Here is a 25560-nt window from a genome sequence, read left to right on the forward strand (position 1 = left end):
CGATGGTTACTTCAGATATCTGATCAATGGACGTGTGTTGAAAGACAACACAACCTGATTTTTGCCACTGGGCTGGCTCCCAATCTGGTTTAGGTGTGTTAACAGGCTGGGCCCGTCGTCTCAAGCCTGTAATCCCAGCACTTTGGGAGGCCGAGGCAGGCGGATCACTTGAGCCAAGGAGTTCGAGACCAGCCTGGCCAACGTGGCGAAATCCCGTCTGTATTAAAAATAAAAAAAATTAGCTGGGTGTTGTGGAGCATGCCTGTAATCCCAGCTACTCGGGAGGCTGAGGCAGGTGAATTGCTTGAACCGGGGATGTGGAGGTTGCAGTGAGCCAAGATCACACCACCGCACTCCAGCCTGGGTGACAGAGCCAGACTCCGTCTTAAAAAAAACAACAACAACAACAAACACTGTTAATAGAGGTTCTTGAGATAAGTTAGGAGTTTCATTTCTCGCTTACAATATCTTTTGTAACTAATTTGATTTTATCTCTCAAACTGAAGTGTTATAGACCTGGTAGAGTAGATTCAAGGCAGCTGCTCTATTCTTTTTCTTCTTTCAAAGTGGTTATAGCCAGCATGAGCAACATGGTGAAATGCCTTCTCTACTAAAAATATAAAAATTAGCTGGGCGTGGTGGTGCACGCCTGTAATCTCAGCTACTTAGGAGGCTGAGGCGGGAGAATCACTTGAGTCCAGGAAGTCGAGGCTGCAGTGAGCCGAGATCGCCCCACTGCACAAAAAAAGGTTGTAGTAAAACAACTGCTCTAATACTTACCCCCTTAGCTAGTGAAAAGATGGAAATGCGACAGGATAGAGCGCGACGAGTGCTTTTAGGGCTAAAACTGAGTGGGTCACACACATGGCCTCCTCTCCCACCCGCTCCTGGCCAGAATTTAGTCACAGGAGCGCATCTAGATCGCAGCCAGACGGATGGCCACGTGGGAGTGGGAGGTGATGCCACTAAAAGAGAGGGAATGCTTGGGGAACAATCAGTCTTTTCTCAGGGTTTGAGAAAACACTGTGTCTTAGTGAGAAGACACAGTCTGTGCGAGTTAGTAAAGTGAACAGAACTGCGTAGTCAGCTCCCTAGTCAAGAAATTGAACAGTCGGCAGAGTTTGAGATTTCTTAACGTAAAGGAAGCGTCAAAAGATAAAGGACCCTTCTAGCCAGGACGCAAGGCTGAGAGCGAGACAGCCACGCGGAGGCGGGGCCGCGGGCGGTCGAAGGTGCGCGCCCGGCCGACGGTGCGCGCCCGGCAATGGGGCGTGGCCAGGCAGAGAGGAGGGGCTCCACCGAGCGCGGCGCTGAAGCTGGCAGCCAGAAAGGGGCGGGGCCTGGCGGCGATAGGCTTTGGGGCGGGGCTTCCAAACCGGGCGACCCGGCTAGAGTGAAGGGGCGTGGGCACTCATAGGCTATTGGGGGAGAGGTTAAGAAACGTAGAATTTCGCAGCCAGAATGGGTACGTCTCAGCAATCCTGAAAGCAGTCTTGACAGCCAGAGGCGAGTCAAGTGGAAAGGCTGGCCGGGCTTCGAGAAGGGAGGGGGCATCGAGGTACTTAAAGGCCTGAATCGCGCGGCGTGACGTCGGGGGCGCGGTTTCGCGGCGTCTGGGCGGACACTGCGCCGAGGGGCGGGGCTGGACGCGCGCTCCAAGATGGCGGCGAACGTGTTCCCGTTCCGCGACGCCCGTGCCGCACCGGACCCAGTGCTGGAGGCCGGCCCGGTGGCACACGGGCCATTGTCGGTACCGCTGGTGCTGGACAACGGGTCGTTCCAAGTCCGCGCTGGCTGGGCGTGTCCCGGGCAGGACCCAGGTCCCGAGCCGCGCCTGCAGTTCCGCGCGGTGTGCGCCCGCGGTCGTGGCGGGGCACGGGGCGCGTCGGGCCCGCAGGTGGGGAACGCTCTGGGCAGCCTGGAGCCACTGCGCTGGATGCTGCGCTCGCCCTTCGACCGCAACGTGCCGGTCAACCTGGAGCTTCAGGAGTTGCTGCTGGACTACAGCTTCCAGCACCTGGGTGTCTCCTCACAGGTGAAGGGCGGAGTAGGCTGGGCTGGGCTGGGCTGGGTTTGAGGGGAGGGGTGCGGTCTCGTCTCCGCTCACTCTGCTCTCGGAGAGGTAACAGTCACTTCAGTAGCTCCGATTGTCTTTTAGTCGACCAGATGCTAGGCGCTGTGGGTGTAGCAGCGAATAAAATGCTGCTCCTTGTATCTTGGAGCATACCTTTGGGCATATATGCTTGTTTGTTAAGAAGCCCATTTATTAACAAATACGTATTGAGCACTTACTCTGTGTCAGGCACTTTTTAGGCATTTGGAGTACATGTGTGAACACAAAACTTCCTGTGCTTATGGAGCTGTTAATACTATGGGAAGATATTCTAGTATGAAAAGGCAGACAGTAAACGTAGAAATAGTAGATTCTACGCCGTGATAGGAGAGGAGGGAGTTACATTTTTTCAGTAAGATGGTCAGGGTAGGACTCGTGAAGGTGATGTTTGAGCAAGGACTTGAAGGAGGTGATTCAGGTAGCAAGCCATGTGAATATCTGAAGGAAAAACGGTCCAGGCAGAGGGAGCAGCCAGTGAAAAGGCCCCGAGGCAGGAGTGTGCCCTAATCCTAATTGCAAGGCTGCCTGTGTGAGGGGGAGAGTAGTACCTGAAAGAGGATGTCAGAGAGGTAGTGGAGAGGCAGATCACACACCTTATAGGCTTTTACTGAGTGAAATGGGGAGCCATGGCAGGGTGTTGAGCTGAAGAAGGACCTGACTTGTGTTTTAAAAGGATCACTATTACTGCTGTATGGAGAATGAATTGTCGTGGGTCATAGGGTGGAAACAGGGACGAGTTAGGAGGCTGTTGGAATAACCCAGGTAAGGGATGATGGTGGCTTAGATGAGGCAGGTAGCAGGGAATGTCATTAGAAGCAGTTGGATTCTGGAAATACTTTGAAGATAGAGCCAACACGATTTGCTGACAGTTTGGATGGGACCTTGACTTAATAACTTAAATTGACTCTACTTTCGTATTTTCAAGTAAAGATGAGATGAGAGTTTTATAATCGCCTCTGATCAGGTTTTTGATTAAGAAGCCAAAAGCAAATTCAGTCCTGCAATAAGGATTTTGGGTTCTTTTATGCTTCAAAAAGTATTCTGTTACCACTCATTTATTTGCCCTTTTCTTTCAAAGTAGGGCTGTGTTGATCATCCCATAGTTTTGACAGAAGCTGTGTGCAACCCACTGTATTCACGGCAAATGATGTCTGAGCTTCTTTTTGAGTGCTACGGGATTCCCAAGGTTGCCTATGGAATAGACAGCCTCTTCAGCTTCTACCACAATAAGCCAAAGAACTCGATGTGCAGTGGGCTCATCATTTCATCTGGATACCAGTGTACGCATGTTTTACCCATCTTAGAAGGGAGGTGAGTTGCACTTGTGGCATTTGAGTGCGATTTTGAGAAGCATTCAGGAAACATTTATTTACTGCGTGCTTTAAAGGCAGAGTAGAAAGAGCAAGTACTAGCCTGTGAACTGAGCCCTTGGGCTTAGCTTTGAACTACCTCACTGTGTGACTGTGGGTAAGTCCCTTTGCCCATAGTTGTGTCCTTTGTGACCTTCTGGAGGGAGTTGGGGTGGATGATCTCTTAGTTCCACATCCATAATTCTACAATATTATAATTCTGACATAATGGGGAGATAGCTAACATAGTATCTGCGGGTAGTAGGCATTCAGTAGAAATGTTTTGAATAAATTTAATCGAGACCATCTTTGTGCTCTGGAGTTTTTTTTTTTTTTTTTTTTTTTAATTTTTTTTTTTGACAGAGTCTTGCTCTGTTGCCCAGGCTGGAGTGCAGTGGGATCTTGGCTCAGGGCAACCTCTGCCTCCCGGGTTCAATTGATTCTCCTGCCTCAGCCTCCTGAGTAGCTGGGACCACAGGCACCCGCCACCATGCCCGGCTAATTTTTTTTATATTTTTAGTGAGACAGGGTTTCACCATGTTGGTCAGGCTAGTCTCAAACTCCTGACCTCAAGTGATCCACCCTCGTTGGCCTCCCAACATGCTGGGATTACAGGGGTGAGCCACCGTGCCCAGCCAATTTCAAGTTATTTAATCACTATTGTTTAGACCTTTCAGGTACAGTGCCTGGCAAGTAATGGACCCTTACTAAATATTTTCAAGTTGAATAAAAGGCAAGGGTAGTTTATGTCATATTTAAAAATCTGTTGCCACTTTATTGTTGAGCTTTCACTGTCTGATAAGAGCCTAGGCCACCACTGTGTTCTCCTGAGAAGGTTTCTCACATGGCATAAAGAGACCCACGCTTTACAGCTGAATGCCTGGGTTTGCAGCTCTGCTACTTAACTTCCTCACTTCATTTCCTGATATGTAAAATTGGGAAAAACTGATTTCCCAGGGTTACCCTGAGAATGAAATGAGATAAGGTAGGTAATGGCACTTTGTAAACTGTAAAGCAGACTGAACATATAAGGCAAATACCATTGAATTTCTCATGAAGTTCCTATGAAAATTTTTGGAGAAAAAAGTAATTCTTAGGTGTTACCAAATGCTCCTGATGTATGAAGTTCTCTATGTAAACAGAATATGCAAAAATAAAATAACATATTTTATATTGAGAGAAAATTACCTGAAGGCTGGGAAATTATCAGAGTGAATCATATCGTGTTCTATGCTGGCATCTGCTGGTGAGGTATGATACAGCAGTGACATTTTAGTTCCCTACAGTAAGTTCCTAGTGCTCTGCCACTTACTTTCTCACATTAGGAAAATAAAATTACTCTGGTTCTTTTACAGTAAGCCAGGATGCATGTGGTTACTTAACGTGTTTGCTTCAGTAGATGTGGAGTGTTAAGGGAGGGCTTCTTAAACTCTGGCCTTCAGTCACCTAGGGAGCTCATTAAAATGCAGATCCCCAGGCCCCACCCCAGAGCAGCTGTGTCCTGGGAATTGGCATGTTTAAAATTTCCCCCAGCTAATTCTGGGATACTTGGTCCCAGGACTACAGTTTGAGAAATATATGACGAGACTCATTAAGATCTGACTGGAGTGCATACTTTTTAGGTGGCCGTGTGACTGTATGGGTGAACTAGGAATGCCTGCCTAGATAAGAGGTTATACCAGGGGAACTTTAACGTCCCTTCTGTCAGGTTTTGTGTTTCTCCTGCTGGTCTGTTTCTTCTTTATCTGCCTTAAATTATCTTGTTTCTCCCAAGATGCTCCATATTTCTGTCCTCCAGAAATTTCAGTGCTGTTTTCTACTGCTTGGTTATAGATTAGATGCTAAAAACTGCAAGCGCATCAATCTTGGAGGAAGCCAAGCAGCTGGTTACCTCCAGCGTCTCCTCCAGCTGAAGTACCCTGGGCACCTGGCAGCCATCACCCTCAGCCGCATGGAGGAGATTCTGCATGAGCACAGCTACATCGCTGAGGATTATGTGGAAGGTATCCAAGAGGATGTTTGCCTGCAGCTTTTGGGTGTTGTCTACCTTGTATTCCTTAAATTATTGCCAGCATGATTCTTTGCTTGCTCACTTTTTAAGCACCTCCTTCCCCTTTTTGTATTCCCTTTCTTAAACTATTCAGTAAACTGATAACTTATGTTGTATAGGTTCCCTTCACAAATGGTAGCTTTTATAACTTGCCTGTAATACAGAACTTGGAATTGCACAACTTTCAGCTTTTTCCAGATATTAAATATTTTTAAGAGTGAGCAGAACATATCAGACTAAAAATATCTTAAGCTAGAAAACAATTGAAATTGTTTTATTATACCCTTATAATAACATCTATGCTGCAGAAACACCTCTTTTTCTTTTCAAACTTGTCTTGGACTTTTGGTTGTATTTTACTTCAAATTAAAGTATGAGTTTTAGTTGCTATTGTCACATGAATGTGATGAAAATATCTTCCTCATGAATTTAAATAGTTCATATAAAACCAAAGGACTACGGACAATGCCACTGTGAATACAACTCTATTCCAGGAATGGATTTGCTTGTTGTCATTGAGGGTACTGATCTCAGCTGACCAATAATGAGCTCCTGAAGGACAAAAACTGCATCTTTTTTTTAAATTGTGAAAACCATATAACATAAATTTGCCATTTTAACCAATTTTAAGTATACGTTTCATGTGTGAAGAGCTGTGTTTTAATTAACTTTAGAAAGCATTTATTAAACATCTGTTATTCCTGGGATACAAAGAAGTTGCGGGAGACAGATAGGGAAATAAATAATTGATGAGGACACTCAGTCCGGAGAGTTAGAGGCTTGCCAGAAGACACGGCTGAGGCACACAGCTCTCCGTGCTCCCACTTCTCTGTTCTCCACTTGCTCTGGTATTAACTCTTTTTTTTAGCTAACTTTTTCTTTTACAATTCTATGATATGATTATAAAGAGAGAGCATGAGGAAATTTTTTGGGATGATGAACTCTTCCGTATCCTGATTGTGGTGTTGATTACATATGCTTTCTCTTTATAATCATATCCTGTTTTTATCCACAATAAACAGGAACAAACTACTGATACACTCAACAACTTGAATGAATCTCAAAGGCATGATGTTGAGTAAAAAAAAAAAAGTTTCAAAAGGTACATACTATTTGATTCCATTTACGTGACATTTTGAAAAGATAAAACCATAGTGATAGAGAGGAAGTGAGGGAAAGATTGCCTGGGCTTGGGATAGAGACAAGCTTTTGGGTGAACTTATTTTCATTTCTCCAGAGTAAATAGATTGCTGGGTCATGTGCTTGCATGGTATGTCTTTCCGTCCTTCTACTTTTAATCTACCTATATATCATTATATTCAAAGTGAATTTCTTGGTAGTTGATTTTTTAAAAAATCTATTCAGTCAACCTCTATTTGTTAGACTAAACCATTTATAATTAGTTTATTCATATGCATGGATTTAGGTTCACCATTTTATTATTTGTTTTTGTTCCTTCTGTTTATTGTTCCTCTGTTTCTCTCTCCTGCCTCCTTTTAGGTTATTCGAGCTTTTTTTTTTTTTTTAAAGTATTTTGTCTGTTGTGTTTTTTACTCTACCTTTTTATTGTAGTTTTTAGTGGTTGCTTTAGAGATTACAGTAAACACAACTTTTCACAGTCTACTTAGATTCTGTATTTACCACTTCAAGGGGAATGTGGAAATGTTAGCACTGTACAGACTCCTTTATTTCGCCTGGTTTATCTTAAAGTTGTCTTATTTATTTCATCTGTATACATTGGAAACCCATCAGACAGTGTTGTGATTTTTACTTTCAGTTGTCAAATAGGTTTTAAAGAACTCGTAAGGAGATTAGTCTGTTATGTTTAACCAGATTTTTATCATTTCTGTTGCTCTTCCTTCATTCCTGATGCTCCAAGCTTCCTTCTGGTGTTGTTTCTCGCTGAAGAACTTACTTAGCAGTTCTTTTAGAGCAGGCCTGCTGGCATTATGTCCAGGTTTGGTAGCTGCTTTTAGTTGATTGAGTGGATTCAGGGATTGGATGGAGTGTATTTTCTCCATCTGACCTATGTCTGAAATGCTGGTATTGACTTTAAAAAAAAAAATGGAGTCGGCCGGGCATGGGGGCTCATAGCTGTAATCCCAGCACTTTGGGAGGCCGAGGCGAGTGGATCACGAGGTCAGGAGATCGAGACCATCCTGGGTAACATGGGGAAACCCCATCTCTACTAAAAATTCAAAAAAATTAGCTGGCCATGGTGGCGGGCGCCTGTAGTCCCAGCTACTCAGGAGGCTGAGGCAGGAGAATGGCGTGAACCCGGGAGGCAGAACTTGCAGTGAGCCAAGATCGCGCCACTGCACTCCAGCGTAGGTGACAAGGTGAGCCTCCCGAGTACCTGGGAGTACAGGTGCCCGCCACCACGCCTGGCTAATTTTTTTGTATTTTTAGTAGAGACGGGGTTTCACTGTGTTAGCCAGGATGGTCTTGATCTCCTGACCTTGTGATCCGCCCACCTCAGCCCCCCAAAGTGCTGGGATTACAGGCGTGAGCCCCTGCGCCCGGCTGGTATTGACTTTAATTGTTGTGTTAATAGTGTTTCCATTTCATAACTTTCAAAATTGTTTCTTTGAAGAATTACACAAATGGCGGTGTCCTGATTATTATGAGAATAATGTCCACAAGATGCAGCTCCCATTTTCCAGCAAGCTCCTGGGCAGCACTCTGACCTCTGAGGAGAAACAAGAAAGGCGGCAGCAGCAATTGCGGCGGCTGCAGGAGCTCAATGCCCGGCGGCGGGAGGAGAAGCTGCAGCTGGATCAGGAGCGTCTGGACCGACTGCTATACGTGCAGGTAATAGCAGACACAGGGACGGGCGCCCTTCCGTGTTAACAAGATAGTCTCAGAAGATTTTCTTGCATATTTTTCCATTGGCCTTAAGATGCTTTGACTGTTTGTCACCTTTGGGGTCAGGAAGGAGTCCAGGGGGATCATCAGCATAGAATACAGTGTAGAAGCAGCTGTTTCTGAAAGAGCTGTGGACTCCAGCATTATTTATTTTCACCTTATAAACTCCTTTATGTTTTTAAACTTTGTAAGTGTAGCATATGTGATGCAAAGTGCACAAATCTTTATGTTTCATCTTGATGGATTTTCAAAGTGAAACTCACCTGTGTATCTGCTGTCAGGTTAAGAAACAGCATTGTCAGCATTCCAGAAGGCTCCTTTCATGTCTCCTCTTAGTAACTTTCCCACCTTCCTCCACATCCCCCCCCACCAAAAAAAAAAGGGGGTAACAACCTTTTAGACATCTGTCACCATCATTAGTTTTACCTAATCAGTTGTTGCTGGAACTGTGATGCAATGCTAGCCTAGAGACAGTTCGAGAGGTGGGCAGCTGTGTGAAACTGGAGGGAGCTGGAGGCGTGGCTCTGGGCAGGGTAGGCCAGGGGAGCTCTGGAAGCCCTCTCCAGCTGTCGTTTTCTCCGTTTGGCTTTGAAGCTACTTTCCTTCCTGTTTGTGACTGCTCTGTTTTCAGGAACTTCTAGAGGATGGCCAGATGGATCAGTTTCACAAAGCTCTGATAGAGCTGAATATGGACTCCCCAGAAGAGCTGCAGTCCTACATCCAGAAGCTCAGTTTAGCAGTGGAGCAGGCTAAGCAGAAAATCCTCCAAGCGGAAGTCAACCTCGAGGTGGATGTGGTAGACAGCAAGCCAGAGGTAACTTAGGGCCTTGGAAGGAGCAGCCCTTCTTGAGGGGAGGAGTGTCCTGAGAGGCCTGACATCAAAGGGGTTGTGCCCAGAGTCAGGAGGAAAAGAGGGCAGAGGGGACGTGGGTGGTGGTGGAGATGGCACTGACCTTGTACCAACTGAAATTCTGTCAGAAGGGATTTCACCCTGTAGATCCCCGGACCCCTGAGCGCAGAAAGTGCATTTAACGTAGGAAGAACATTCACACACCAAACCTGTGGTGCTGTCTTGAACCTAAACCAGCTCCACTGATAGTCATTGGCAGTCATATACTTCCTTTAATTTTCTTTTAGTGTTTTATTAAATATATTGTGGTTGATTGTTCACTTACCTCCTTTCCATCTTGATGTTCCCTAAGGACAGGGATCATGCTTCATACATGATTTATGAATTTTTTACAGCAGTTGGTAGTTATGCTCAATAATATATGTATAGGTTGCCTTAAGATCAGCCTTTTATTAGTTGCTAAAGACCCTTTGCATAAGCTCTTTGATTTTCTCCTTTTCTTCTTCTTCTGTTTCCTCACCCGTGCACTGTTAATAAATGTTTTTGAGGCCGGGCGTGCTGGCTCACGCTTGTAATCCCAGCACTTTGGAAGGCCCAGGCAGGCAGATCATCTGAGGTCAGGAGTTCAAGACCAGCGTGGCCCACATGGCGAAACCCTGTCTGTACTAAAAATACAAAATTAGCTGAGTATGGTGGCACATGCCTGTGATCCCAGCTACTTGGGAGGCTGAGGCAGGAGAATCACCTGAACCCGGGAGGCAGAGGTTGCAGTGAGCCGAGATCGCTCCATTGCACTCCAGCCTGGGCAACAAGAGCAAAACTCCATCTCAAAAAAAATAAATAAGTATTTTTGTTTGTTTGAGACAGGGTCTCACTTTGTTGCCCAGTTAGAATGCAGTTACATGTTCGTAGCTCAATGTAACCTCAGACTCCTGGGCTTAAGTGGATCCTCCCACCTCAGCCTCCTAAGAAGCTAGGACTACAGGTGAACGCCAGCATGCCTAAGTCACTTTTACAATTGTTTGTAGAGATGGGGTCTCACCAAGTTGTCCAGGCTGGTCTCGAACTCCTGGCCTCAAGTGAACCTCCCACCTCAGCCTCCCAAAGCACTGGGATGACAGGCTTGAGCCACCATGCTTGGCTGTTAATAAGTGTCGAAGTAGCCAAAAGAGCTTAGGCCCCAGCATCTTAGTTCCTGTATGGCAAAGGGGCAGCCTGCAGGTCACTCCTCAGTCCAGAAGTCGCTGGTAGAGTCGCCTGCCTTTAGAACTGGAACAAAGAGTTAGTAAGTGTACATCCTATTCCTGGATCTGTCATCCCTAGAATTCCAAAACAAAGGAACTTACTGCCTTCAGACATGTTTTAGGCAGGATAAACCAGACTAGCCTCTTGTTTTTTGTTTTTTTTTTTTTCTTTTTAAATCAACTTTCATTAAGGTGTTGATTACTTATCCTTTCAGAAAAAAAATGATACTTTGGAAAAATGCAAGTCAGTGCCATTTGATGCTGGGTGTAGCATGGTGCTTATCAGTGATGTCAGAGTTGCCTTTGGCTCAACAGGAAGCTTGCTTTTGCAGTGACGGGCTCCCAGCTGGAGGCTCGCTCATAGTTTCTGCTCTCACCATTGCATCCTCTACATCTCATTCCCAGGCTGTCGATTATGTGAGGACAGTACATGAGTGTATGCTTTATAGAGCAGATCCTGAGATAGGCTTACTAGATACACCTTACTGGATCACTAAGATCTTGTGTAGAAGGGGCCTTTACTATCTTCTTCCAACACGGCATCCCAGATCAGCCTGTTGAATCAGTGTGTGCCTTTTCCATTTTGCTTCTCTCAGTTTTTGAGGTCTTTATTTGAGATTTGAGTTGTTGTTTACTGAAATCCGGAACCATGTTGTCTTTGTTATGTATTCATCCATATTTAGTTTTTATCATGCTTGACATGTTAGCAGGACATAGTTTTCTTTATACCAGAGCAGTGCCACTCAGCCACATGCAGATGAGGGATTTCAGATTTCAAAAAGGGAAAAAAAACCAAACAGCTGTGAAGATGTGATTCTTCAGCAGCAGTGGGGAACTAGTTTTTCCTTTTCTTTGTTCATTTGTCTGCATTTGTTACATGCTGTGATTCATCACCCATTCCCTCATTCTTTCAGCAGATACTCAGTAGGTACCTACTTCATTTTATGCTCTGGTACACACATTTAAATCTCCTTGGGTTTAGGGGATTTTGAAATGCCGGACTGCAAAAGATTTTTCTATATGCAACAAATTTGATGATCAGTCGGGCCGGGCACGGTGGCTCACGCCTGTAATTCCAGCACTTTGGGAGGCCGAGGTGGGTGGATCACCTGAGGTCAGGAATTCGAGACCAGCCTGACCAACATGGTGAAACCCTGTCTCTACTGAAAATAGAAAAATTAGCCAGGCGTCGGGGCAGGTGCCTGTGATCCCAGCTACTCGGGAGGCTGAGGCAGGAGAATCGCTTGAACCCAGGAGACCGAGGTTGCGGTGAGCTGAGATTGTGACATTGCACTCCAGCCTGGGCAACAGAGCAAGACCCCGTCTCAAAAAAAAAAAAAAGTGATGATCAGTCGCCAAAGCTTTAATGGTTAGTCAGCATTCAGCATTTTAGGGTAATTCTTAATGATCAGAGTCAGTTACAGTCACATTTGTGGGATAAACTTGACCATGACAATGGCTAGCCAGTTCTACCATTCAAAAAGTATTTGTAGAGTTTCCAATAATATAATTCATTTAGAATGAATTGAATCAATATATGTGAACCAAAATTCATATTGAAATTGCACTTAAGCAGTAATGGCTGAACTGAATTAATACAGCTGGAATTTAACTAATAGTGGTCTGGAAAATCTATTTTTTCTTATAGACCAATCTATTCTGACCCTTGCTATTCTGCAGTTGTTTCTGTGAGGATGTTGTGAAGGAGCAGGCTTTGTTAGCATTCTAACCAAGTATTTAAACCAGAAGATGCTTGCTTTTCATAGCTACAAGCACAGCATAGGAGGGTAGGAGGGGGGAGAACACAGGTTTTGAGCATCATCATTTGTTGGAAAATGCAGTGGGCCAAATATAGAAAGTTCTCCGGCTTTACTAGCCAAGATCAGGGTTGGCCTCTGCTTCTTCTTATGCCGCTCAAGGCTGTTTTAGGGAACCATGCTGCATCTTCTGTGGTATGCCTTGGCAAACTGTCATTCCATGCAGTTCCAAAAGAACAGTCATATTAGTGTTTCTGAACGCCACATAAGACATGTGGAGACCCTGGCAAACTCTAGCGAGAGAGAAGCCAGCCGTGGCAGAGAAAACTATTCTCTGTTGGATGCCTGTTCTCTGTGTTGAAATGATCAGCTTTGTTCCTCTCTGCGACTCGTATGAATTGGGATAAATAAATGTCCTTTTTATAATTTTTGTGAAGCTAAGAAGTTATCTTAAGATGGTATGCTTTGGAATGAAGCTAGGTGAAGGTGAATGTTGATTTTTTTTTGGCAGCTGAAGAAACCTCTTGAAACCCAAAGCTTTACAATCATCTCTATTCCAGGGGAATTTGAGGGTGTATCCCAGGGGCCCACCACTCAGTGACAGGTGCAGTATACCAGGGATGCAGAGGTGATTAAGATACAATGCCTGCCTTCCTGGGTACCTCAAAAACAAAAAACGAGGGCTATAGCACCATGCTTAGCTGACTGTAATGAAGTGTAGCAGGTATGGTGGTAAATGTGTGTGGGAATACACATTTGGTTTTTTGAGAAAGGACTGGATGTTTCAGCTGGGCCTTGAAAGATTATTTGGGCCGGGCACAGTGGCTCACGTCTGTAATCCCAACACTGAGAGGCTGAGGAGGGAAGATCACTTGTGCCCAGGGGTTTGAGACCAATCCCTGAGTCACATAGACCCCATCTCTAAAAAAAATTTTTTTAATTAGCTGGGCATGCATCTGTAGTCTCAGCTGCTTGAGAGGCTGAGGTGGGAGGATCACTTGAGCTTGGGAGTTCGAGGCTGCAGTGAGCCATGGTTGTGCCACTGCATTCCAACCTGGGCAACAGAACAAGACCCTGTCTAAAAAAAAAAAAAAAAAAAAAAAAGGAAGATTATTTGATTTCAGTAGGTAGCAAAAGGAGGAGGGAAGGACATTTTAGGTGGAAAGAACCACACATGCAGGTATATAGAGTGTGAACAAGAAAGGCTGTGGTGGGTGATGAAGTGGAGATGACTATTAAGTTCTTTACCCATCAGTCTTATGAGCCGGCATATTATCCTTCAGACATTCGGAGCCTTCCAGGGATGTTGAGCAAGGGAATGAGACGATGAGATTTTGTTTTAGGAAACTAACTGGTGGCAGTTAGGATGATGGGTTGAAGGGAGGGGTGAGGCTGCAGGTGGGAAAACAAAACAGATGTAGGATCAGATGTAGGATCCCAAGATCTCGCTGCCATTTGCAAGCCAAGGTGACAAGAGTAGCAGTGTTGATAAAAGAGCATGTGGCATGTGCCGACTCCTTGCTGAGCACCTACGTAGGTGTCCTCCTGGTTCGTGTTCACAACTCAATGGGTAGGTACTATCATTATCCCCCTTTTACAGACAAGGAAAGATTTGGAGTGAGGTCACATAGCTAGAAGTAGTGCTGATCAAATTCAAACACAGGCAGTTCAATTCCAGATTCCACTCTTGTAACCCTTAGGCTGTATTGAAAGGCAGTGGGTAGATGGTAGTGCCTTTTGACCAAGTTTGGGAAGATAATTGGCTTAGTTTTGAGCACCTTTTTTTTTCTTTTTTTTAAGAGATTGAATCTTACTTTGTTGCACAGGCTGGAGTACATGTTGTGATGATGGCTCACTGTAAATTCAAACTCCTGGGCTCAATTGATCCTCCCACCTCAGCCTCCCTAGTAGCTAGGACTACAGGAGTGCACCACCATGCCCAGCTAACTTTTTGCTTTTTAATTTTTTGTAGAGATGGGTCTCACTGTGTTGCCCAGGCTGTTCTCGAACTCCTGGCCTCAAGCAAGCCTCCCACCTTGCCTTTCAAAGTGCAGGGATTACAGGCATGAGTCACTGTGCCTGGCCCTGAGCTCCTTATCTTTAAAATCGTTGTAGGACATCAGGTGGAGCTTTTCAGCACTCTGCGGGACATCAGGTGGAGCTATGGGAGGACAGAATCAAATGGGGAGGAAGAAAAGAAAAATTCCTGGAGAATGCCACCACTTGAGAGTTAGGTGACAGAAGAAAAGCCAGGACAAAGATTGAGCAAGAGCAGTCAGAGATAAAGGAAGCCAAAAGGGTTGATGGGAGAGTTAAGAGCTTGAATGGTCAGCTTAACCTAGGATGAGAATTATTTTTTGAAACAAGGAAAGCTTGAAAGGATAAGAAAAATAGGACGTGAGGGTGATCTGGCTGCGATATCTGTCACCCCATTGATTGCCAGGGTTGATTCGGCTGATCTGGCTGGCTAAGTGGGTGTCTCTTTCTGTCCTCACCACTTCGTGTGTGTCTCTCCCAAAGCTGCATGCTTGGTCGAAGAGGACGACCATCCCCAATAGAGGAGGACTGGTCTTCCGTCAAGAGTATATGAGTAGCTGCGCTCCCCTGCTAGAACCTCCAAACAAGCGCTCAAGGACATGAAATAGATAAGGAAGTAGAATGAAGAATAAAGAGGGAAGTTCATTTTTTGAGGCAACTAAGATGATCTTTTAAGATTTCCAGGGTTGAGATTAGAAAGGAGACTGTGGAGAAGGGTGTTGGGAAAGGGCAGGCGGAAGGAAGCTGAGAAGTAACCACAGGATTGCCTAAATAGCACCTGGGACTTTCTGCACTCCTGCCCCCCTGGAGCATATTTAACTTTTCTATTGCTACAAAAACCATTCCAAACTTAGCAGCATAAAACAGCAACCATTTTATTGTGCTCATGGGTTTGGTGGGTGAGGAATTGAGAGAGGCTACAGGGATCTCTGCTTCAAGTTGCCTGGAGCCACTGCTGGGAAGAATTAAATAGTTGGGGACTGGAATCAGCTGGAGGGTTTTTCACTTACCTGTCTGGTATCTGGGCTGGGAGGACTCAAGGGCTGGGTTCATGGGGGACTCTTGACCCAGGCACCCACATATGGCCTCTTGGTGTGCCTTGGGCTCCTCCCAGTGTGGCCACTGGTTTCCAAGAGGGAGTTTCCCAAGAGAGCAGCTAGAGAGTGAATGTTTCAAAAGATGAAAGCATAAGCTGCATGACCTTTCAGGACCTTACCTTAGAAGTCACATGACATCATTTGCACCATACTTTGTTGGTTGTAGTCCTCACAGTCCCCCACTGAGACTCAAGGGGAGGAAACAAAGACCCTCCACCTCTGTTTGGGGAGTGTCAAGGTCACATTACAGAAAAGTGTGTGGGATAGAAGTCACTGTTGTGACCTTCTTTTAAAAATATAATCTGCTCCATAGCCCAAGTGGAAAGAGTACTGGGAGGCATCCTTTAGACTGCAGGCTTACTGGTTGGGTGTAACAGAAGCAGATAGAGTTGGTGGAGGGATGACGGCAAAAGTGATTGGATTCCAGGCTGGGTAGAGAAGGGCATGTGAATCCACAGGAAAGGTCATCACTTGGATTGAGGGAGGCCAGGGTGGAGGTTAGGATGAAGATGAAGAATAGGGTAAAAATGTGGGATGTAGAGAGGAAGGACTCCAGTGGAGCCCAGTGCTTGCTTTCACCTGTTACTTGGGGAATCACAGGTTACAGGTTTTGTCTGTAGTTATTTTAAATACACAGATGACATCTTCGTCTTCAACCCAGTAATACAACAGAATTATTTAAGGGACCAAATTGAGTGTGTGTTTAAAAGGGAAGAGGGAAGCGTTGTTCGTTTCTCACCCGACGCTGCCCTAAGTTCACGTCCCACTTTTACATAGATGGAGAAGCAGCTCAGAGTGTACTGTTTCCAGCTCTACCACTGTGACCTTTAATACCTTTGGTTGCCATTCCGAGCTGGATCAGTGTGACTCCAGAGCCTGACCACCTTCTGTTATGTCACACTGCCTCCTGGTTCCGGGTTCCCCCAGATGACAAACCACCAAATGAAAAAGAACTTTGATGATTAATTTCCATTCCTCCCCTGGAACCCCTTTGGGGTCATTCCTGAAGAGCTGGGTTTGGTGCCAAGCCAGAATAGGCACAGACACTCCCATGGTAGGGCTCCTTTCTTGTGAGGGAAGCTGAGCATCTTCCAGATCACAAACTGCAGATGGCAAGGGGAATGTTCCTTTACTCCCTCTCTGCTGTCCCTGCTGGGACAGAGGAGCCTGTCATTGCCTCAGCTGGTCTTGCTGCTGCATGTAAAATCTTTCATTCATCTCTTGTATTACCTACTCTGACCTTAGGCTAGATTGTTTTCATGTTCATAAAGCCCCAGTTGTCTTATCCTTAGCCTCATGATTTATAGAACTCCAGCTTAAGGCAGAACAAAGACTTCGGAACTGAGCAGTTCTGCTTCTTCCCACGTGTCCACTGCCTACTAGTGTGATGTGATCTTGGGCAAGTTACTTCACCTCTCTGAGCCATAGCATCCTCACCCATCAAATACAGTAATGTCTGCAGTGAGGGTTGTGCAGATAGCAGGTGTCCCTCCCCTCTTTGTCTGATTCAGTATTGGCAGGGACAGCTTTTGCTTCCTTCCCTGAGAGCAAGGTTCTTTAGATTCATGTCACCCAACCCATCTTCATCCTCCTCAGATTACCTCTATAAACCAGCCCCCTCATCCTGTGCACAAGTCTCACATGAAGAAACATTCACTTTCCTTTCCAGGGTTTATCCTCAAGCCTGGAAAATCCCCCTCAAATATTGTAGAATCATCTATACTGAACAGAATTTAGAGTACATTGTCACCCATCTTGCATGCCATATTTGCCACATGACTTTTGGTGTGTGAATGTGTGTGGGGTATTGAGGGGTATTGCCTTATTTTAATGCTAGTTTACATTTGCAGTATATATGAGTAGGTTCTAGAGAAGTATATTTAAGTCCTCTGAATTATGTTGGTGATTTACATACTTCATAAATTCCGAGAGTAAGGAGAGACTCAGAATGCATACTCAATGGCGCAGTCTCCTCTCAAGCATACTTGGCTTTGGTTACACTCTGCTTGAACCCTCCCAAGACACTACCTCATAAGACAGTCCATTCTGCAGCAGCTGTCATTGTTACAGCATTCTTCCCTGGGATGCAACTAAATATTTCTACCCAGAACTTCTCTCCATTGAGTCCAATGACAGATGGCTAAAGATGTCTTTCAGAACCACCACCATCCCCAACTTATTTTGTACTGTTTAAAATTAAAAGTGCCCTAACTTCTCTTTTGGAAATGGTGCCAGCATGTCTAGACCCCTTCCAGGTTCATTGTGGTCATAGAGGGAACTTGTTCTGCAGGACTCCACAGATAGGAAGCACTCTGCTACCTTGGGGCCTCTAGTCCTATTCCCAGCCCAATGGGACCTGCTATTAAGGGACTGATTGTTGAGCTCATTAGTGTTGGCACATACATTTATTTATATTTCTGAGGCAGAGTCTTGCTTTTTCACCCAGGCTGGATTACAGTGGCATGATCATGGCTCACTGTAGCCTCAACCTCCCAGGCTCAAGTGATCCTCCCACCTCAGCTTCCCAAGTAGCTGGGGCTGTAGGTGCTCACCACCACACCCAGCTAATGTTTGTATTTTTTGTAGAGACAAGGTTTCACTCTGTTGCCCACGCTGGTCTCAAACTCCTGGGCTCAAGGAGCCCACTTGCCTCTGCTTCCCAAAGTGCAGAGGGATTACAGGCGTGAGCCACTGCTCCCTGGCCAGCAGATGTATTTATTAATTATTAAAAGATTGCTTTAACTTTGCTGGTAGTCTAGCTGCCTTGCAGGATAGCAGCTGTCACACCCTTCTCTTAGAGTTGCGTGTGTGGTGGTGTGACTCATGCAAGCAGCAAGTCTTCCACGGGGCCCAGCCATGAGCTGGCACCATCAGAAGGCTTTAGAGAAGGCGGGGGTTGGTGAGGCTTGTATAAAGTAGGAAAGGTAGGAGATCAAAGCAAAGCCCGTTCCTGGCTTTTTAGTCTTCATGTTCATGTGTGCTTTTTTAAAAATAGCTTAGAAAAATTTTCATAGTTTTTATGTAAGGTTTTAGAACATTGGGCAAGATCCCAGTTCTTTTTTGTGGCACTAAAATGATAGAACTGAGGCCTGCTGAAGGTACAGGTTCTGTTTCATTTTGCTTCTTCTCTTAGACCCCTGACCTGGAGCAGCTGGAGCCATCTTTGGAAGATGTGGAAAGCATGAATGATTTTGATCCCTTGTTTTCAGAGGAAACACCTGGAGTGGAGAAGCCGGTCACCACTGTTCAGGTTTGACTTCTACAGCCCAGAACATGCTTATTCTTTGAAGGTGTTGACCTAAATGGCTGGGCTAGTCTGTTTCTTTAGGACTTAAAACTGTTATGTTTTTTAGAAAATTGGGTACCAATACTTAAAACATCTGAAATCAGGGATTTTTTTTCCCCCGGTGATTGATCGATTGGTTCCAGTACCAAGATCTGTGAATCTCTGAGAAACAGTCCACCCGGCAGAAACATTTGGTAAAGTAATTGGGAACTTGAGATCTGAATACTGGCTTGTAATAGTTTCATTTACATTTGAGCCAATGCCAGTACACATAATCCTCTTTGGAATCTATGTTTCTGTCATTACAATGCCAACCAGATAAACTGTCCTGAGTCTGAGACCCACCTGGGAGAGAGCTTCCTTGCCGTGCAGGGATAGGGCACTAAGCAAGGCACTGAGCAGGAGACTTGTCCTCTAGACTGGGCCTTTTACTGCTGCTCTCCACAAAGCCTCTCCCTGCAACTCGGGGACCATTTCATGATGGGAACATGTACATGTTTATAATACACAGGTTGGAAGAAGGTAGGAAATTGAATTAGCAGGTCAAGAGAGTTGGGAGAAGCTATACTGGCATTAACAAGGGACAGAAGCTATTGGGATAAGAAATGCAGTTTGAGGAAACTAGCAACTGGAATGTTTGTCATTTGGCCTAAAAATATCTTTTAAACCTTGGGTTTTTAAAGCCCGTGTTTAACTTGGCAGCATATCATCAGCTGTTTGTTGGGACAGAAAGAATTCGAGCTCCAGAGATTATTTTCCAGCCATCTCTCATAGGAGAAGAACAGGCTGGGATTGCAGAGACTCTTCAGTACATTCTGGACAGGTGAGACAGCGAATCTGCTTTTCCTTCTATCTTCCTGAACCATTTCCTTGGATTTTGTATTGAATGGTAGATTTGATGGTCAGGCACTTGAAAATGCGTCTCACTCTCTTCTTTTCATTGACTTGCTGTGCTCAGATAGTATTCCCTTCATCTCTTATCACCAGGCCTGGCACCTAACTGGGGCTCTGTAGTTGTTTTCTGAACCTGTAAATGCTGGGTTGACTGAGTAGCTTTAAGAGTGTCTTTTAAGTTTGAACAACCTGATAACATATACACTGGTTTCCATGTAAACCTTCACATTATTAAAGACTAGTGATTTTAAATCACCCTAAAAATATTGCAGAGCTAATAAAATTTTTTTTCCCCTCCTTGCAGGCATTTTACTTATTTAAGAGTTACATTTCCATAAGACTCCAGGTGTTTTACCCATTTATGCGGGCATTTTCCTGCAGTGTGAATTTGATAATTCAAGTTGGGCAAGTAGAGAATAGAATTTTGTAGGACTCTGGCTGCTGTTGGTTATAACGGCAGGGAAACTTGTACCTAGCAAGGAAGAAAAAGCTGTTGCTGCTACTTTGTTTGAGTGGCTTTGAGCTTTGTCTTGACAGTGGTTGGAAAGTGATCAAATATGTCTTAGATAAAGCTGTTATTAAAAAAGATAAAAAGAAAGCACAGGTCGATAGATGGGCCCTCAAAAGGGAGGCATGGCTTTTGGGGATAATGGAAATGTTTTGTGTCTTGATTGTAGTGATGGTTACTGGAATGTATAAATTAGTTAGACTTTATCAAAATGTATGTAAATTTATCCTCAAGTTTATTTTTTAAATGTATTATAAAAGTATAAAAATTCTAATCATGTTAAGGAAATAAGTTGACCATTCAGATTACAGTTTTGTCTGGCTATTTGGAAACATTGGGCTGGCATTCTGTAGAGACACAAATGAAAAATGAAAGTTTTGATTTTTTTTTTTTTAGCTTTTTGTGTAGATGTTTTTCTGTTTTGTACTGAGAGCTTACATTTCTGCATCCGCATTTCGTTCTGATATTTGAGTTAAGGGACTATATTAGGAGTTGTTTCTTTCCTAGGTACCCAAAGGACGTTCAGGAAATGCTGGTTCAGAACGTTTTCCTCACTGGCGGGAACACGATGTATCCTGGCATGAAAGCCAGAATGGAGAAGGAACTGTTGGAGATGAGACCCTTCCAGTCTTCTTTTCAGGTACTGATTGTTCGAGTAGTCAATTATTTTGAAAATAGCATTACCTGTTTTCTGATTGCAAAAGTAATAATCATGCAGAAATATCCACTGTTAACATTTTTGTGTCTTTTCTTCTGGTCTTAAGTCCATGTTTAATTTTTAAAGCAAAATGGGAATCATGTTTTGTATACTGTTTTGTGGTTTCTTTAAATTGGAAGATGAAGACATGCGTAGAATTCTAAGAGTGTGAAAGACTGTACATCAAGAATAAGTCATTCTCCTACCCAGTCCGGGCCCCTGTAGATAGTGTGGGGCATGGGATACATTGGAGAGAGCATTCCAGACAGAAGGACTAGCATGAGCAAGGGCACAGGGGCCAGAAGCTTGTTGAGGGAGTGAGAAGTGGCTGAGTGTTGCTGGAGCACATGGCTGATAAAGAGGAGAGGAGGTGGGTAACGTAGAGAGGTCAGCAGAGCCCACACTGTGCAGAGCCTGTGCATCCTGCTAAGAAGCTTGGCCTTGGTCTGCTCTGCTCTGCTGCATGATGTAGTGTACATTCAGGGGGGCGTCTCTGGGCTTTGGTGCTGACTCCATCATCACCATTACTGAATTGTGCTAAGCTTTGGCTGTCTCAGTGGTAGGAAGGGGGTAATCGGTACCTGTTGCTGGGATTCAGTGTACTGGTGCCTGTCAAGCGCCCGACAATGGGCCTGCATGTAATAAACTCTCAGACATGAGCTGTTGTGTTGAGGGTCCCTAAGACCATTCCAGGCAGGATGATTCTCTGGGAGGATTCACAGGACTCAGCATGTAATCCTACTTACAGCTGTGACTTACTACGGCAACTCAGCAGAGAGACCAGGTGCCCGGGGTGAAATCTGGGAGCAACCAGGTGTAAGCATCCGAGGCCTCTCCCTGTGGAGTCACACAGGACATAATTTCCCCAGCAGTGCCTTGTAAGAGCATGTTAAGTGTTGCCAACCAGGGAAGCTTGTAGGAGACGCAGTGCCTAGGGTTTTTATTTGGGGGCTGATCACATAGGCACCCCCTGCTTGGAGCATACCCAAATTCCAGGCTTACAGAAGGGAAGCACGTGTTTGGCATAAACCACATTATTTGTGTGAATGGGCTTATTGAGCCATTCTTATCAGGTGGTGGTAGGAACCCTCCCAAAATCCAAGTTCCCAGATGCCTACCAAGGCTCCACCCTTGTAAGTATGCCTTTCTAAGGTAACAGTAGGGCGGTGCTGCTAACTCTTTTCTGCACAGCTCTTATTTTTAGGCCATAGTGATGAACCATGAAGGAGTCTAAGCAGGGAATGTGATCTGATTTACATTAGTAAGATATATTTGACACTGTTGTGCAAAATAGAGTATTAAGAGAAATATTGGAAGCAGACCAGTTAGGAAGTCCTCACTCCACTCGCCAGGATTTACAGGGTCTCTTGTGTTCTGACCTTGAGAACTGTCCAGGGTTCTCTCATCATTCCCCCTTCCACCCGCTCGTCAGCCACAGCTAACCACTATTAGTTTTCCAGAGTTTTCCTGCCTCAGGGCCTTTGTACATGCTGGCTCCCTTTGCATAGAATACTCTTTCTCCTCATCCAGCTCTCTCAGTGGCTGGTTTCCTGGAAAACACTTCCTCCAGGAAGCCTTCCCTGTCTTTCCCTATGTTCCTTACAAGATCCACCTCTCGTGAGGGAAGAGACAGCCACTGTCTTGTGAAATGTGTCCCAAGCCCTTGGCACAGTATCACTTGGTAGCTCTGCAGGAAATACAAAAGCAGTGGCAGAGGGAGAGGAAGAGAGGGAGTTGATGTGAAAGAGGCTAAGGCAGTCAAATTGTCAGAGCTTGATAGTAAGTTGGATCTGGGGAGGGAAGTCAGACCTAAGATAATTCCTAAGTTCTAAGTGGAGCAACTAGTTTGCTGATTAAGAGATTCACTGAGCGAGGAGCCGTGGGAGGGAGGACAGGCTTAAGGGAGAGGATAGTACGTTCCATTTCCAGGGTGGGTTGAGTTTCCAGTGGACACATGAAAAGGTGGCCACAGCTAGCTGGATGAGCGCTCGGTGGGTAAGGGCGAAAGCAAGAGGGTAGTTTCACACCCTCCCACCTGCCACAAACATAAATGTGCTCTGGGCACTCTTTGGGAGGGTAGTGATGTTAAGGATGAACCCCTAAAGAACACTAGCATTTAAGGGCTGTAGGACACCCATGAGTCTAAGAAGGAGGTGGAGGAAGAGGAGTGGGGAGCAGGAGAGAGCAGCAGTGCTGAAGCCAGGGGGTGACAGTAAGGGGCATGAGCATGGGGCTGGGTCACGCTGGCAGCGGCGACTTAGGATGAAGTAGTAGAGAAAAAAATCGTAGAGGATTTTCAAGATCTATTTCTTGGTAATTTCCAAAGTCTCCCATGAATTACTCTGTGAGCATTGGTTGTGGAATGCTGCTACCATCCAGATCTTTTCCCAGCCTTGCTTTTGCTGTTATGGTCTCACCTGGCCTAGCCTCAGCTCCCCCCTCCCCTCCTGTTTCTGCCCCCTTTCACATTGCTCATGTAATGAGTGTGTCACACTGTCACTAAGCCCTGATGTTCCAATTTTAGATTATGTATTCAGCAGTGGCTCAAACATACCAACCACCTAAGGCCCTCCGTGATCATCAGAAGGAATAGAACCCCAAGATGTGCAAATTTACAACTTTAAGTTCCTGTTTTTTCTTAAACAGTAAAACATTTTTAAATATTACAAAAATATCAGACAATTTAAACCAAAATGAAAACCAAGAAAACTGTAGTTTCAGCCTCTGCGAGCAATGTTCTTTGTATACTTTCCTGTCGTTTTCATCTCATGTATGGTTTTAACCAAAAAGAGATTGTTGATAGCTTATTTTGTAACCTGTATTTTTTTCACTTTCAAATTATTATGACAATTTTTTTATATCAATAGGTACATTTCCAGAGCATCCTTTTTATGGCTGTATAGTCTATTAACCATATGTCTTGCTGCATTTTTTATTAGTAATGATGACAGCTATGCTTTATTGAATACTCTGTACCAGGCAGCATCTACCATGTGCCTTACACTCAAGCACTTAAATCCCCTGAAGCCAGGGGGTGGGGCCTCTGGTTATCCTAGTGACGAGGTCCTCATTCACAGGCCCCTTGCCCACGTGGCAAGCCCAGCAGCTGGACTCCTGAGCCTGCACTTTCCCACCTCCATTTGTGCATGCTGATTCCACTGTTATGGCCTCTGCCCTTCACTCCTGAAAGTTCTGAAATCACCATTCCAACCTGGAACTCATGGGATTGGTGGAGTGGGGAGGTGAGAGGGAGGTAGGAAGTGAGGCGGGTAACTCCAGAACACAGGAGGCCCGATGGGGGCTGCAGTGTTACCATAATGATCAGATCAGCCTAGCCGAGGGCCTTCTCAGAGCTGCTGAACCCCAGCCCAACTCCAATGAGAAGCAGGGGAAACTAAGTGCTGGCAGCCTCACAGAGAACGCCCAGGTCACCCCTCTCTGCTGCCATTTCTCCTGAGGCTCTTTTGCTACCCTGGCTAGAGCTGCCTTGCAGCGGCCCCTGTTTCCCTCTACTCAGAGTGGGGAGCAGGGCCAGGAAGGCCTTTTCCCCAGGTCACGGGCCAGCCTCCACTTCACCTCTCCCTGACAGCTTGTGGTTGACAGCATCATGCAGCAGGAGGCTGAGCCACTGGCCCCTCTCTGACCCCGAGTGTCAGGTCTTATGTTAGTAAAATGTCTGACAGCCATCTGTTCTGGAGAGTCTGGGCATTCCAGCTCAGCTTTGTTTACAGGGTGTGGAGCTAGCCCCGAACTGTCTTGGAGTGCACTGGGCCCACCTATGTGTATATTTCTGGGGATAAAATATCGGGGGCTGTAGCTGAGCCAGGTCAACATTCACTCCTGGAGCCCTGGTGGAGGTGTCCTGGTGAATCTTTGTGTTTCAGGTTCAACTTGCCTCGAACCCTGTGCTGGATGCCTGGTACGGTGCTCGTGACTGGGCCTTGAACCACCTAGATGATAATGAAGTTTGGATCACCAGGAAAGAGTATGAAGAAAAGGGAGGAGAGTACCTCAAGGAGCACTGTGCTTCCAACATCTATGTCCCCATCCGCCTGCCGAAGCAGGCCTCCCGCTCCTCAGATGCCCAGGCATCCAGCAAGGGCTCCGCTGCTGGTGGAGGTGGTGCTGGTGAGCAGGCGTAGCAGAGGCCCTCCAGAGAGACTGCCCTGCACGCCATGCCTTGGGCCGCGTTGGCAGCGTGACAGGACTGTGATTGTGCTAGATGTACCTGCCCAAGTCTGCTGGTCACATTTGGCAGCAAAATGGATTTCTCCTGGGGAGAACAAAGTTAAGGGACGCTGAGACCTGCCCTTCAGAATTCGGTTCACTTGGCTTCTGTGGTAGAGACTAACTGGCCTTCTGATGTCTTTGTTCAACTGTGGCCAGTTGTGGCATCAGCTTCCTGGAGCAGTAAATGAAGACAGAGTGGAGGACGCAAATGTACAAAATGCACAAGACTGATTTCTTACCACATTTTAGTCTTTCTTGTTTTAAAAAAAATTCTTTAAAATTTATCTTGTCCGTGTAGAAACTTTATTCTTTTGGATGTATTCAGAAATTGCATGAATGCCCAGCGAGGGGAGGTCTTTCATGCATATAAAAAGGTAATGTTTATTGCCGGGCACAGTGGCACATGCCTGTTAAGGCCCAGCTTTGTGGGAGGCTAAGGCAGGAGGATCGCTGGAGCTCAGGAGTTCGAGGCTATCGTGTGCTGCGATCGCACCTGTGAATAACCACTGCACTCCAGCCTGGGCAACATAGGAAGACCTTGTCTCTAAAAAGATACATTTTTCATAAAAGGTAATGTTTATTC

At 45.4% G+C, this 25560-nt stretch overlaps 1 protein-coding gene across 1 annotated transcript; it reads left to right on the top strand.

Annotated features, from left to right (window-relative positions):
• The first annotated feature begins 1300 nt into the window (after nt 1–1300).
• ACTR5 (actin related protein 5) lies at nt 1301–25261 on the top strand. Its single transcript, XM_003825886.4, has 9 exons — nt 1301–2035; nt 3195–3424; nt 5296–5465; nt 8106–8323; nt 9009–9191; nt 18496–18612; nt 19332–19471; nt 20558–20690; nt 24632–25261. The coding sequence occupies exons 1-9, from the start codon at nt 1661–1663 to the stop codon at nt 24887–24889; spliced, it is 1824 nt and encodes a 607-aa protein (XP_003825934.2). The 5' UTR covers nt 1301–1660; the 3' UTR covers nt 24890–25261.
• Nucleotides 25262–25560: the final 299 nt, after the last annotated feature.

Source organism: Pan paniscus, chromosome 21 (assembly GCF_029289425.2).
Source record: "Pan paniscus chromosome 21, NHGRI_mPanPan1-v2.0_pri, whole genome shotgun sequence".
Classification (NCBI taxonomy): domain Eukaryota; kingdom Metazoa; phylum Chordata; class Mammalia; order Primates; family Hominidae; genus Pan; species Pan paniscus.